Here is a 14,103-nt window from a genome sequence, read left to right as displayed (position 1 = left end):
AGGATGCGAGTCTTCTAATTCAAAGGGCACCTGAAATCTGAGCAAAATGAATTAAACTTGTTTTAACTTCCTGTTTCCAGTATTGGAGAATAACCAGAAAAGGTAGACTAAAATATAAAAAGTAGTTACAAACAAGTGCAACAATCCAAAAAGAGAGCTAACAACTACCTGACATAGAACAGAGAGAGAATCGGACTGGAAAGACGTGAACTGGAGCCATATCTGCTCTGAGACATTCACCAGTACAGGAAAGCTCTTGAAAGACAGCCTCTTTGGGCAGTAGACTCCTAGCAAAAGTCTAAAGCTTTGGAATCCTGCACTTGCTAGGAACACAAAACTGGATGTGTTACATCCCTTCCCACCTCCTGAAACCATACCCCAAAAGGATGTCTTTTTTTTTCCAGGGACATTATCAATCCATAGAATGTAGCTGAGAGGAAGAACTGCAGGATAAAATCACAGGTTTCTAGTGTTAGAACCCACCAAGGCCAGAACGCTCAAGCATAATAACGTTTGTTGAAGATTGGGACCTCGAATGGCTTACTCTAAAGTGGATGTGGGTTGTACTCTAAGCAACTCGGAAAGACCTCAAATTTTGGCCCTGGCTCTAGCCCTGGGACCTCAGGTGCCTGGCAAAAGAACATAAAAATCTTTTGAGGATTCCAGCAGTAACCTATTATTTGTGTCTTTTTTAATAAGTTTTTTTGTTTTGTTTTGTTTTGTTTTTTAGTTTATTTATTTATTTTGAGAGAGAAAGAGAAAGAAAATGCCTAGCAGGCTCTGCACTCACTCTGGAGCCCGATGTGGGGCTCAAACCCACAAACCGCGATATCATGACCTCAGCTGAAACGAAGAGTAGGACGCTTAACCAAGTGAGCTACCCAGGCGCCCAATAACCTATTATTTGTAAAAATAATTTTTCAAATACAGAGTTAAGCAAACAATCAAAGATTGTGAGGCTCTCTTAAAAGTCAATGTAATCCCTGGGCACCTAGGTGGCTCAGTCAGTTAAGTGTCTGACTTCAGCTTAGGTCATGATCTCACAGTCTGTGAGTTCGAGCCCCACGTTGGGCTGACAGCTCAGAGCCTGGAGCCTGCTTCGGATTCCGTATCTCCCTCGCTCTCTGCCCCTTCCCCTCTCACACTCTGTGTTTCTCCTTTGCTCAGAAATAAACATTTAAAAAAAAATCTTTTTTCAAGTCAGTGTAATCCAGAACCAACAGAAACAGACAGAGGAGTTCCAGAGTATCAAACACAGTCTGTTAGGTAACTGTCTTGTATCTGTGAAGTTAAAAATCAAATTGAGGGTTCCATTTCTAGGTAAGGTGGAGTAAACACATGCCACCCTTTGTTTCCCAATCAGCTCAACAGTAAAACGTGGGCAGAATCATTTAAGAACTTGGAAAATTTAAAGTCCCACTACCAGGAGTAAATTAATTAATTAATTAATTTTTTTTTTCTCCAATAACACTGGACTGGAGTCAAGGCAAGCTGAAACCTGGTTGAGTACATACTGGTAAAGGTTCAAATGGAGAAGCCTGGCTTGAGGAGTGGGAAAAGGAATCCCCACAGTTATTCCCCCCTCTTTTTTTTCCCATTCTGTCAGGCCTCAGCCTCCAAGCAGCAATACAGCTGCACAAGCCAGACTTCTGAGGGAGGGGAACGTTCTTCACCGTTCACTGGAGCTGTGGCTCCTTCATTGTTCCCCCCCCCCCCCCCCCGCCCACACACACACTCTTTCTCTCTTCCTCCTCATTGGCCCCTACAGAGCCAGAGTCAGCAATTTCTTTCTAAAGGACTGAAAAGGGTAGCCTAAGAACTGTGGAAGTTAGTAGGTTGATAACTGAGGTAGAGAAGACGACTCCATAAAGTTGTTTATGAGATCCCAAGCTCACCTTCATCCTGTGTGTGTGCACGGATGTGATCCTATTCAGCACACCAGAGACTTGGAGAACTGGCATGCCAGTGGACCTCTGCTGGGGTCCCAGGCAGACTGAGTGGTGGCGCAGAGCAAAACAGGTGGAGATAACACTGCAAAGCTTTGGAAACTGTACCACAGCCCACAGAAGGCTAAACAAAGATAGCAAAACTTTGTCGCAGTCATCAACTGAGGCATTGCCTTTGCCATTCTGCCTCTTTTTGTGTGAGAGTTCACTTACTTACATATTAAAAGATTGAGTTCCATGCATCTTTTACAGACTGTTGTGTTCTTGACCTTTTTCCCTCTCTTTGTGCTTCAGTTTGGATATTTTCTAATGACCTGGGTTTAAGCAAAGTTTTCCTCTTTTCTTCTGTATCCGTCCTGCCCTTGAACACAGCCAGAGAATTTCATTTTAGATAATTTTTAGGTCTAGAATATCTGTTTGAATCTCTCTTATAAACTCAATTCTCTTATACTCAATTCTCAGAACCATATTTTCATCCATTTTATCTCTATTTTATTTAATATATTTATAACGGTTATTACAAAAATCTTGTGTGTTAATTCCAAAATGGGTGTTATCTTTTATTCTCTGATCCCCCCTATTATCAAAGTGTCTTATTTTGTGTGTCTTACAATTTTTTATTGTATGCTGTACTTTGTATACTAAGGAACCTTAGCAAATAGGCAGATTAGTATTTTCTCATAGAAAGGATTTGCCATTTCCTCTGTTTAAGCATATAAGGTAAGGGGAATTGAGCTGGGTCAGGCTAGGTTACAAAATTACTTAGACTATACCCAAGTTTCAAGATGAGAGTGAGATTTGTCATGTGTTTGATGCAGGCCCCTTCTCTAATGGAACTTTGTCTCTGAGCACAGAGAGATTGTGGGAAATTATACTTTGTTTTGTCAGCCTTGTCCTCCTACCCTCACTCCCAGTTTTTCCCTAAGGCGTGGCTTTTGATTCAGAGTCTGGTAGCTTTTTGTCTTATTTTTTGTAGAAATTTGGCCCTTGAGAGATTTTTTAACTTAGCTCTTGAGCCTCTCACCCCAAGCAGAGAAATATGTCATGTATTGGTTGCACACCCTTCCTTGTTGTGTGACTTTGTCTCCTAAGTACCATGAGACTAAGAAATTTCGAACCTGTCCCCAGCTCTTCTACCTTGTCTTAGGAGTAGATATGTCCCATGGAGGAAGGCATCACTGCTTTGGGCCTTGTGTGTATTCCAGTTTTTATGCCAGTACTTGAAGCCATCAAAACCTTTTTCCTCTAGCAGAGTCTCTCTACCTGATGCCCGTTTCATGTTTAGACTTCATGTTGAGAGAAGAAAACCTCAGGCAATCTCCGTTTACCATCTTTTTGCCCTGGTATTTTAGCTCATCTATTCCTCCTGGCTTTCATAACTTTCTAACATTTGAAAATCTCACCACTCAGATAATTTATTATTAGCATTTTAATGTTTTCATAAAAGTATTATATGTGTATGTTTTGAAAATGAAAACATTTAAAAAAGGTGTACAGTAGAGCCATACTGTGTATAGCATTCTGGATCTTTGCTTAGGAGTTGATACAGATTTAATTCTTGTATAATTGTTATTGCAGAGAAATCCACTGCAATATCATTATAATCTGTTGAGCTAATGTATTGATGGGTGTTTTGGGTTGTTTTCAGTTTTTGCTATTTACAGTGTTGAAATAAAAATCCTGTATACTTTTATGCTTATGTAGATAGACCTAGAAGGTAAATTTCTCATAGTGGAATTAATTTTTAACAGTGCTGCAGTTTCACTTTCCAAAAGTTTACCCCAGTCTACATACACTTTCTTTATCAGTATATAAGAATGCCTCTGCAACAGGTATAATCAACTTTATTTTTATTGATATACATTATTTAATAATGAGGGAGGTTGAGCACCTTTTTTTTTTTAAAGGTTAACATTTATTTTTTACAAAGTCATTTGTCCATTTTTATTTTGAGGTACTCATGTTTTATTGATGTATTTGAATGTGTTATAAGAAAGGACAATATCTTGTAGTCTTTTTTTTTTGTTTGTTTTTTAATATTTATTTATTTTGGGAGAGAGTGTGAGCAGGAAAGGGGCAGGACAGAATCCCAAGCAGGCTCTGCACTGTCAGCACATCCCGATGTGGCGCTTGATCTCATGAACCATGAGATCATGACCTGAGCCAAAAATCAAGAGTCAGACACTTACCCTACTGGGCCACCCAGGCACCCCCAGTATCTTTTAGTCGAAGGGTTGCAAATATTTTCCCAAGCTGTCTTTTGACTTTGCTTGTTGTGTGTGTGTATACATATGTACGTAATTGTAGAGACTGAGAAATTTTTAATCAAAATTTCTACAGTTTTATTTGTAACTATATACACAAGTCCAGTGAAGATGTAAGCTACTGTGTACACCCTTGAGTTGTCTTATGTACATACCACAGGCAGGGATATCTGCTGCCCATTTAAAGATTTCCTATTGCTCTTCACTGTAGCATTTTTAGGCCCTTTCTTTGCCTTGTTCTCCAGTCATCTTAATTTTCTTTGTTTCTTTTTACCACAGGGACTTGGAACTTGAGATTTCTTCTACCTAGAGTCATTCCTCCTTCCCCTAACTTTGCCTAGTTAAAATCTACTCACCTTACAGCAACTTAATTAGGGAAGATTTTCCCTTTCCTGCTTTCTTAATTCCTCTGGTTGTGATCTTTCTGTACCATATTTTGTACACTTACTCTTCTGCAATAGGGGTTATCTACGAGCGCATAGTGTAGTGCCTTCGTGTTTGTAGGTCAATAAGTGTTTTTTTGCATGGATGTGTATCAGTTTTACCTCAAAAAGGCATTTTCACCTTTACCACATGGCTTAAAATAAAACAAAATTTTCTAAACAAACTCAGAGGAATTTGTTGCATTTTAATCAAGCAAATTATCTTTAAAAGGTGACTCCAGGGGCGCCTGGGTGGCGCAGTCGGTTAAGCGTCTGACTTCAGCCAGGTCACGATCTCGCGGTGCGTGAGTTTGAGCCCCGCATCGGGCTCTGGGCTGATGGCTCGGAGCCTGGGGCCTGCTTCCGATTCTGTGTCTCCCTCTCTCTCTGCCCCTCCCCCGTTCATGCTCTGTCTCTGTCTCTGTCTCAAAAATAAATAAACGTTGAAAAAAAAAATTAAAAAAAAAAAAGGTGACTCCAAAGATGTTTATTATTTTGAAGGCAGAAAATGTGCTTTTCATAAACTTTCAGTATGCTTTGGTAATGTGATAACATCCTGGTTGAAACTTTCAAGATGATCTACTTTTACAACTGAATACCAAGCCATTTTGTGTTGTAATGCATCAGCTTTTAAGTCTTTGTCTATTGGATCTTACTTGTAACTCGTTTGATATTGAAGGAAATGATTGATTTGTCCCCAAAACAAAAAAGATCACAATTCTCTGTTTTTCACTGGGCACATTTATAAAATTTATTTTTCTTTTATGAAGGTTCCAAGTAACACTACTGAAACCTGCACCTTCTGAAGACCTTCATATTCAAGAATATGTAGCTTCATTTTTCTTTTATTCAGACCCTCCCAGACACCATGAATTCTTAGGAAATTACCTTCTGCCTTAGCATTTATCTTTTTAGTGGGTTTTTTTCCCCCTCTAGTAGTTGATAGGTCTTATTTAAGAACACATATTTAAAACAACTGAAAAATATTTTCATGACATTAATGAAACCTAAGTAATATAGGTTATCCTAATTGGAAAAGATGACACTAATAGTTACTAGATACATAGTCTTCTATGGATTTTTCTTTTTTTCACTTGATCCCAAGGAGGTATAGCCCCTCTCACAAGGTAAAAAAATCTGATCTAGGCAAAGAGATCGCTAGATAGGCAAATCTTCGAGTGCACTTGTACTGTTCTTAAGGATGAAATAACTCCTTAGACTTACAGTCGACCTGAAGTTACCTAAGAATGATTGGTTGTTACTTCAGACCACTGTAGTGAAAGTTTATTAGCTGCTTTACTCAGTGACAGGAGTCTCATAAATGTGACCTTGAGGAAATGGTGATTTATTATTAAATTTAGTACTGTTTATTTCTGGCAAAAATAGGTCCATCAAAACTTTTTTTTTCTTTTTTTAATGGCTAAATTTTAACAAAACAACATGACTACAGTACTTCTATCTCATATCAAGTGATATATATTATGATATGAAATAACATAAATAATAGAATCTAAATATCTGGTTTTATAAAATCTGAGAGGATTAGCAGTTAATATTGGTTATTATTATTACATAGCAAATATTGCTAAATAGGAAGCCTTGAACTTTTCAAACATGCTGCCTGCCTACTTCCTTTTCATTTCTGCCAATGACTTTGTTTTTTCCCTTTTGGCCTATATCAGAAGTATAGGCATTTATAAAAACTGAAGACAGGGCACCTGGCTGACTCAGTTGGTAGAGCATGTGACTGTTGATTCCAGCATCCTGGGTTCAACCCCCATATTGAGTGTAGAAATTGCCCTAAAAAATTTTTTAAAGGACATCTCGTTGGCTCAGTCAGTAGCACATGTGACTCTTGATCTCAGGGTTGTAAGTTTGAGCCCCTACATTGGGTGTAGAGATTACTTAAAAATAAAATCTTAGGGGCGCCTGGGTGGCTCAGTCAGTTAAGCGGCCGACTTCGGCTCAGGTCATGATCTCGCGGTCCGGGAGTTCAAGCCCCTTGTCGGGCTCTGTGCTGACAGCTCAGAGCCTGAAGCCTGTTTCAGATTCTGTGTCTCCCTCTCTCTGACCCTCCCCTGTTCATGCTCTGTCTCTCCCTGTCTCAAAAATAAATAAAAATGTTAAAAAAAAAATTAAAAATAAAATCGTAAAAAAAAATGAAGAGATAAGTTGGTATAGCTGATGAAGCATGGTGTAGATTTCATAATGTTTAGTGGATGAGACTGTGAAAGGCCAAATAATAGAAAGTGACTGTATTGATGTTTAAAATTTGTTGTTTTTGTAAAAACTTGCTAATGAGAATAAAACAAATGACAACTTTATTTATTTACACAGTGTTCAAAGAGTTACTTAGTAGGACTGAACAAGAAAAATATGGAGTTCCTCATATTCCTAAAATTGCTGAAAAAAAAAGTAATCGCCATTCAATCCAGGATGTACCAGGAGATATCGAACAGACATCACAGGAGAAAGGAAATAAGAAAATAAAAGCAAATACTGTTTCAGGTGGAAGAAACAAAATCAGGAAAATTTTGGATAAAACACGGTTTAGTATCCTGCCTCCAAAACTGTTCAGGTAGGTACAATCATCTCAGTAATGTAGACATTTTCCTGTTGACTCTAAAGTTTTTATTTGGGGGAAGGGAATTTGGGGTCAATTTGTTTTTTATACAACTAACGCATTATAAAATCTTGAAGTAAACCATAAATAAGAAAATCTTAGTATCTTTCCATCATTTCCATGAAATGACCACTACTAGAGTATATATTCTTCTAGTAGCTTTGTTTTGAATTTTAGGAAAGACTGACCATTTTATTTTACAAAGTCTTTTCTTGTGTACTTTTTATCTAATTTAAGTCCTTTGGACATTTTTTTTCTTTTTTTTTTTTTTTTTCAGTTTATTTATTTTGAGAGAGACAGCGACAGTGTGAGTGGGGGAGGGCAGAGAGAGAGGGAGGGAGAGAACACTAAGCAGGCTCTGCCTTGGCAGTGGGGCTCGAACTCACTGAACTGTGAGATCATGATCAGAGCCAAAACCAAGAGTCAGATGCTTAACCGACTGAGCCACCCAAGTGCTCCCAAATTTGAACATCTTAAAACTTGAGGATAAATTTGCGGATGCTAGTTTTTTTGTCTTCTAAATCATCTTTCTCTTATTGCACTATTTATTCCTTCCTGAATTCTAAAGCTGACCTTTTTAGTCAAATCTACTTGTTTCTAAAATGAGATGTCACCAAAACTGAAGGAAACTTTGTGATTTGAAATGTAATTTGAGGTCTGTAAAGTACTTAAGAAAATCATTTCACTGAAGTGGATGGGAATGGGTGTAGTATATATTATATCTGTATATTTTACATTATTATCTACTTCATAAAGCAATCACAGAAGTGTTAATCCAGCTCAGTACCTAGCACATCAGTAGGCACTCAGTATTTGTTGAATAAATTAACACAGTGAATTAAGTAAAAGAAAGAGAAGAGAAGAAAAAAAATAAAAGGAAGAAAACGTTTAAGCAAAACATAATCAAATATTTGTTTAGTTCCTTATAGTTCCCAGCACTATGCTCTGTGGTTTTGAGAGCTGAAAACAGGTAGTTACTACTTTTAAGGAATTGGTATCAGGAACCCTTTATTCACCACATGCTTATACACAAGGCACAGACAGTGTTCAAATATAGAAATGTAGGAAGATTAATAGAGCAAGTTTCTTGTCCTCTAAGAGTTGGTAATCTAAAAAGGGAAAGCAGACAAATGGTGCATTACAGGGTGATAAATGTTCTGATGTGCACAAAGACAGGAACAAGTTTGGTAGGTTATATAGACTCTGGGTATACATGTAGAGATGAAGCAGGAGAGATAGGGAAGAGCTGAGTTATGAAAGACTTTGAATATTATACTAAAGTGATGGACTTCATCGTGTCATAGTAGGAAGTGATAGAAGCTCTGTTAGTTGTATTTGGTGTGTTGGGGTTGACAGTATAGCACATTGTCATTGTAATAATGACACTAATTAGGGGACAACTTGGAAGTAGGTAAATGTCAACTCTCAGCTTTTATAGTGTTCAAGATCTCAGAGATTGCCTGATCTCAACATGCTTTTCTTCTTGAGTTCTTACTTCCAATCAGGTAACACATTTGTTCTTCATTTAATTTGGGGCTCACAGAGAATTAAAGCATCTTGAGCTCTGTGTTTATTGTCACTCATTTCTTTCTTAATGACTGCTCTCCTAGAGGCAAGCAGATTGTAAAAATCCTAACTTTAAAGTAGCAAAATTCTTTTAATATTGAGCATACTGTCATATGACAGCAGGGCAGCAAACACTATAAGAGAAGTCTTATTCTCATAAATGGGAGGTAAGGAGAATATGAAAGGGACTAGCCTACATTGTAAAGATGGGAGACAGTTTTGGATGACTGGAATTGTGCATGACAGCACTGGGGAAGAGGGAAATGAATGGAGGACCAAAAAGAAAAAGAGTTTGTAAAGGGAATTCTTAGGAGGTATTACCCCGAGTTCCATTTCTAGAAACCCTGGTGGATTTGATCTAGAATAAATGTATCCTTTAACTGTTTTTCATTTTGAACAGAGGCATAATTGTGACATGTGTTGTCTAGAACCATAGGACAGTGATTGTATTGGACTTTAGCTTGTTAGTGTCAGATTCCAAGTAGCTATGTTCAAGTTTCAGGCAGCTAAATCAGTCTGTCATCTCCATAGTATCTCCTTCAGGGAGTGGGAATTGGTTTCACCTCTTGGATTCTATCTTTGCTTATAGTAGGCATGGAAAGGAAGGTGGCCAGGAACAATCGTTTGAGTGTTTTCAAGCCTTATTTCTTTGTATTGGTACGTCTCAAAATGAAATATCTTGTAGAAGTAGTTAACTCAGAAGGGAATTGTTTTTTCTTTTAGTAGTTAGCAAGTATTTATTGAGTCTGTTTTGCCAGTCGGAGGCTGTTCGCTGTGAATGCTAACATTAGTAAAATACTGTACATCAGGTGTTAATATTAAACTGGCTCTCTCTTCTAAACATGTTTCAGTGAAGTAAAATGCCAATAATTTCAGCCATATAAATACCAGAAAAAATATGTTATTTTAGTAGAAATCATAAAGGTTTTCATTGGAGCCTTTTTTTTTTTTTTTTTTTTTTTTTGCAGAGAACTGATTGTCAGACTGGTCACTTCGCAGTTTTGAGAATGAATGTGTGTCCTGTTTCTTGGCACTTAATCATTACAAATGAATTCAGGGGATTTTTAATAGGTACACAATAAAATCACTGAAACTTCAATAGAAAAATAGGCAAAGAATGTTGAGTCACATACTCTACATCCTTAATAATCAAGGACACACAATTTATTTTAAAAACGGTGTATCATTTGTTTTATCACAGATTGACAGGAGAATAATCAGGGCCTGAATTGATAACATAAGACAAATAATAAGCTCAAACTGCTGTAGAAATATGAAATTATGGGGTACGTGAGTGGCTCAGTCAGTTGAGCGTCTTGACTCTTGATTTCAGCTCAGGTCACTACCTCATGGTTCTTGAGTTCGAGCCCCATGTTGGGCACTGTGCTGACAGTGTGGAGCCTGCTTGAGATCCTCCCCCTCTCTCTCTCTCTCTCTCTCTCTGTCTCTCTCTCTGCCCCTCCCCTGCTCCCTCTCTCTCTCAAAAATAACTATTAAAAAAAAATAGGAAATGACAACCTTTCTATCAAGTATTCGGGAATTTTTTAAAAATGTTTTATTTATTTATTTTGAGTGAGAAAGAGTGTGTGCAAGCTGGGGAAGGGGCCGAGAGAGAATCCCAAACTGGCTCCTGGCTGTCAGCTTGGAGCTGGATCTGGGGCTTATTCCACGAACTGGCAATCATGACCTGAACCAAAATCAAGAGTTGGAGGCTTAACCAGCTGAGCCACCCAGGTTTCCCTGGGCATTTTTTGATTAAGAGTTTTAAAAATGTTTATACCTTTGATTCAACAATTCCATTTCTAGTAATAAATTGATGAAGATTTATATACAGATATTCTTAGTAGTATTACCTATAATGAAACAAAATTGGAAATACCCTAGAAGTCCAGCTACAGGGGATTGGTTAATTAGATTGTAATGTATACTGTAAAAATAACTAAAAAGGAAAACTGTTGGTTGTGGTTTTGTGTAGGGTGTGGTTTTATAGGTAATTGTTTTCTTGTTCACTATATTTTTTTTAATTTTCTACTTTGAATATTCTTTAAGTGAGAAAAAATTTTAATGAGTCTAATTCCACAATTCTGAACATGTGTATGTCAAGGCTCTTTGAAAAAGGCTCTTGGCCTCTGCCTTTGTAGCACTCACTTCTCTAAGAATTGTCCTCGAAATACTACAAGAAAGAGTATGTGTATCTGTGAGACAAAGAATATTAAAATAAGGAAGGAACAAATAGTTGAAATTAAGAATAGATAATTCCCCAAATCCCTAACCATGACATAATTTTAAAATGAAAGAATTCTCCTGAACATTAGAAGTAGAAAAATAGTTACTAATTTCCAATAACATCAGTGGAAAAAAAGCAAATCTGATGTCCTATTTTTTAAAATCATTCAGCCTTTATTTTTTTTTAATCACAAATTGCTTATATAACAGCTTAATATTATTATTTGTAACACAGTCCCTGAAGTAGACTGTCTTGTTTGCTTATCAGAAATTATTTTTTCTCACCTTTTTTTTTTTTTTTTTTTGTCAGCATACTTTGTTTGCTTTTAACATTGGGATTATTTTTTATTAGCATACAGGTGTTTATGTAGCCTTCTTAGTTTCATAATGTGAAACTAAAATATACTTTTATTCTAAGTAAAGTTAGTGTTGGGGAGTTACTGAGGAATTTTTTAAAAGTATGTTGTTTCTGTTACTGCATCATCTTCTCAGGAGACTGTTTTGGTAAGAAATGATGTAATTACTATATTTGCAAACGGGCTTTATCAATTCAGCTTCCAAACAAGCATGGATATTTTGCCAATTAGATACTGTTTCATTCGTGTCATAGCATGGGTTGTACATAATAACATTAGTATAGTTTTCATTTATACATGCTCACACCTTAATTACCATGAATTTGTAACCAGCTTTACATTAATATATCTCTACAGTGTCCTGTCTTTGATTATTAAAAAGCAGAGGTAATGTTAAATAACATCAGTAAAAGAGATAAGGACTTTTAGTGTTTCATACACTTTCCTTAGTCTTATAGTGAATTCCATCTTACTGTAACTTAAGGCAGCCAGTTCCCTTTAGTAGAATATTATAACTTTTTAACACAATTACATTTGATTCTACTGTTATTTTTAATGGGACCAGCTAACTTCTTTTAACAGTTTGTTTCTTTGGATTTAATTACTTGACCGTCTGTGTCCAAAAATTGGCAGATATGTTTTCAAAAATCAATTAAATTAGAAAGCCTGTTAAAATTTTAAAATGTACTTTCTAGTTTTGTACTGTTCTGTTTTAATTTCAGTAAAAGTAATTCACTGTCTTCTTAAAAATTGGAATTGTTTTTTCCTCTGAGCCAAAATGTTCATCCACATTACCTCATTTAATCTTTACAGTAGTCCTGGGGGAGAGAGAGTTATATTTTTAGTTGGGGAAACCAAGGTCCAGAAACAAATTTCCCTGAGGTCATGTAGCTAATTATCCAGGTTATGCATAGCTGGCTCTTGAAACACTTTTGCTCTCTTCCGTGTCTTCATGCTTTTCCCTAACTCCTCCGCAGTCTTGCTTGTCCTAGCTCTGTCTTCCTTGTCTGGCTACTAGCAGCAGCTCTTTAGCTGTTTATTTAACCATCCTCCACACTTCATCTTGCATAGTTGCCTTATCTGCCTAAGTCCTGTGTTTGACTCCTCTAACATTCTGGATGTATCCCATACCATTCATTTAATGCATTCCATGATAATAGGTAAGTATTCTGTGATACCTCTATATGTGTAACAAGTATTGGGTAGAATACTACATTGAGTAAAACATAGATAAGAATTAATGTTAACCTAAGAATTGGTTTAACTCTTAGAAACAAGTGGTGTTTTGATCATTGATGCTGATGGAAATCTTTTTCATTGCTGTCCTTTATATAGGACTGTTTCATTTATCCTTTGTTTTATAGAACTTTTGGGGGTATCTAAAACTTAAGTAACAGAGTTATATTTCTTTTGATTTTTTTCTCTTCAGTGGATTTAGAGTTGCCTCTGTAACACCTTTAAAGTATTTTAAGAGTGCTTTATTTGCTTACATATGGCCATTTGATTGATATTTTTTAAAACTTTAAAGGGAATTAACTTTAGATGGTTCGCTTTCTTTTGTAGTTTTGATGTTCTCATCTAGGAAGTAGCCAAGTAATTAGACTTGAGACATCACACAAGAAATAATGTGTCCTCGAATAAACTTCAGAGACTATAAAATTCTTTTTTCCTTATATTGATTTCTGGCCCTCTTCTTTCTTCTTCGTACTTGTCACATATACCCATTGTTTTCTGTTTGCCATCTTCCTCTTATCTTTTCCCAGTTATCACTGGTTTGGGCAGTTCTCCGGTTGTTCATATGTTTAAAGACCTCTCTTACTTTGTCACTCGGATATGGTCCCTTTGTTTTCTGCAGCCTGCCATTTTTTGGTTTGGGTTTAGACCCAGCTGCATCCTTTGCCTAAAAGGTCACCATCCACTGTGTTGTGAGTGTGAACCTTGTTGGGGTGTGGTTGTGCCTTGTTGGATACATATATTAGTGTCTACTGAAACTGGCCAATCTTTAAAGGCTCCCAATACACCCAGATTTAATTTCTTTACCAAACCAACAGAAACTCAATGTGACTATTTCTTTATGATGCATTATGAAGTACACCTTTATGATATAGTAGAATTTCTTAGGTTTAACTTGCTTAAAATTTATTTATCCTAAAAATTTAACTTATAAGTGTATTCATTATTATAGTTGTCCTATTTTTAAATTGCTGTAATATATAATTTTTTAAATCACCACTCTGAATTGGTTCCATTATGCCTTAGTGTACAGACAGCAGAAACATTTACCATTAAGAATTCTCAATTACTTTAAAGTGATGTATGACATTTTTTTCAAGTGATGGAGGCCTGAGCCAGTCGCAAGATGACAGCATTGTGGGAACAAGACACTGCAGGCACAGTCTGGCTATAATGCCTATTCCTGGAACACTCTCTTCCAGCAGCCCTGATCTCCTGCAGCCTACAACCAGCATGTTGGATTTTTCTAATCCTTCAGGTAATTTTTGTTTGTGATTTTATATAGCCGTATTGATTCCAAAGTGACAAATTAGATGGTTGAGACTTGTGTATCAAATAGATTTGCTTGCTTCCCTCTTCTCTTATCTCAAGGTTATGACTCACTGCATAACTCCAAACACAACATTCATTTTGTCTTTTTGCGTAAGCTTGAGCAGTACTTGCTCCAGTATAAAATAGTACATAGGA

The 14,103-nt window shown here is 36.7% G+C and overlaps 1 protein-coding gene across 13 annotated transcripts in view; it reads left to right on the top strand.

Annotated features, from left to right (window-relative positions):
* RAPGEF6 (Rap guanine nucleotide exchange factor 6) overlaps positions 1-14,103 on the top strand; it is a 192,273-nt gene that overhangs the window by 127,184 nt on the left and 50,986 nt on the right. For 7 of the 13 annotated variants that reach the window (XM_040444398.1, XM_040444402.1, XM_040444396.1 and 4 more), the window contains exons 16-17: positions 6,970-7,210; positions 13,737-13,894. In XM_040444398.1, the coding sequence (XP_040300332.1) occupies positions 6,970-7,210; positions 13,737-13,894 (399 nt within the window). Of the gene's footprint in view, positions 1-6,969; positions 7,211-11,539; positions 11,552-13,736; positions 13,895-14,103 lie in introns of all 13 variants that reach the window. The other 6 variants (XM_040444399.1, XM_040444394.1, XM_040444395.1 and 3 more) reach the window with 1 other exon arrangement.

Source organism: Herpailurus yagouaroundi, unplaced genomic scaffold (assembly GCF_014898765.1).
Source record: "Herpailurus yagouaroundi ecotype Mexico unplaced genomic scaffold, PumYag 192, whole genome shotgun sequence".
Taxonomy (NCBI): domain Eukaryota; kingdom Metazoa; phylum Chordata; class Mammalia; order Carnivora; family Felidae; genus Herpailurus; species Herpailurus yagouaroundi.
Note: the sequence above shows the minus strand (reverse complement) of the source record. Positions and strands in the feature narration are given on the sequence as shown.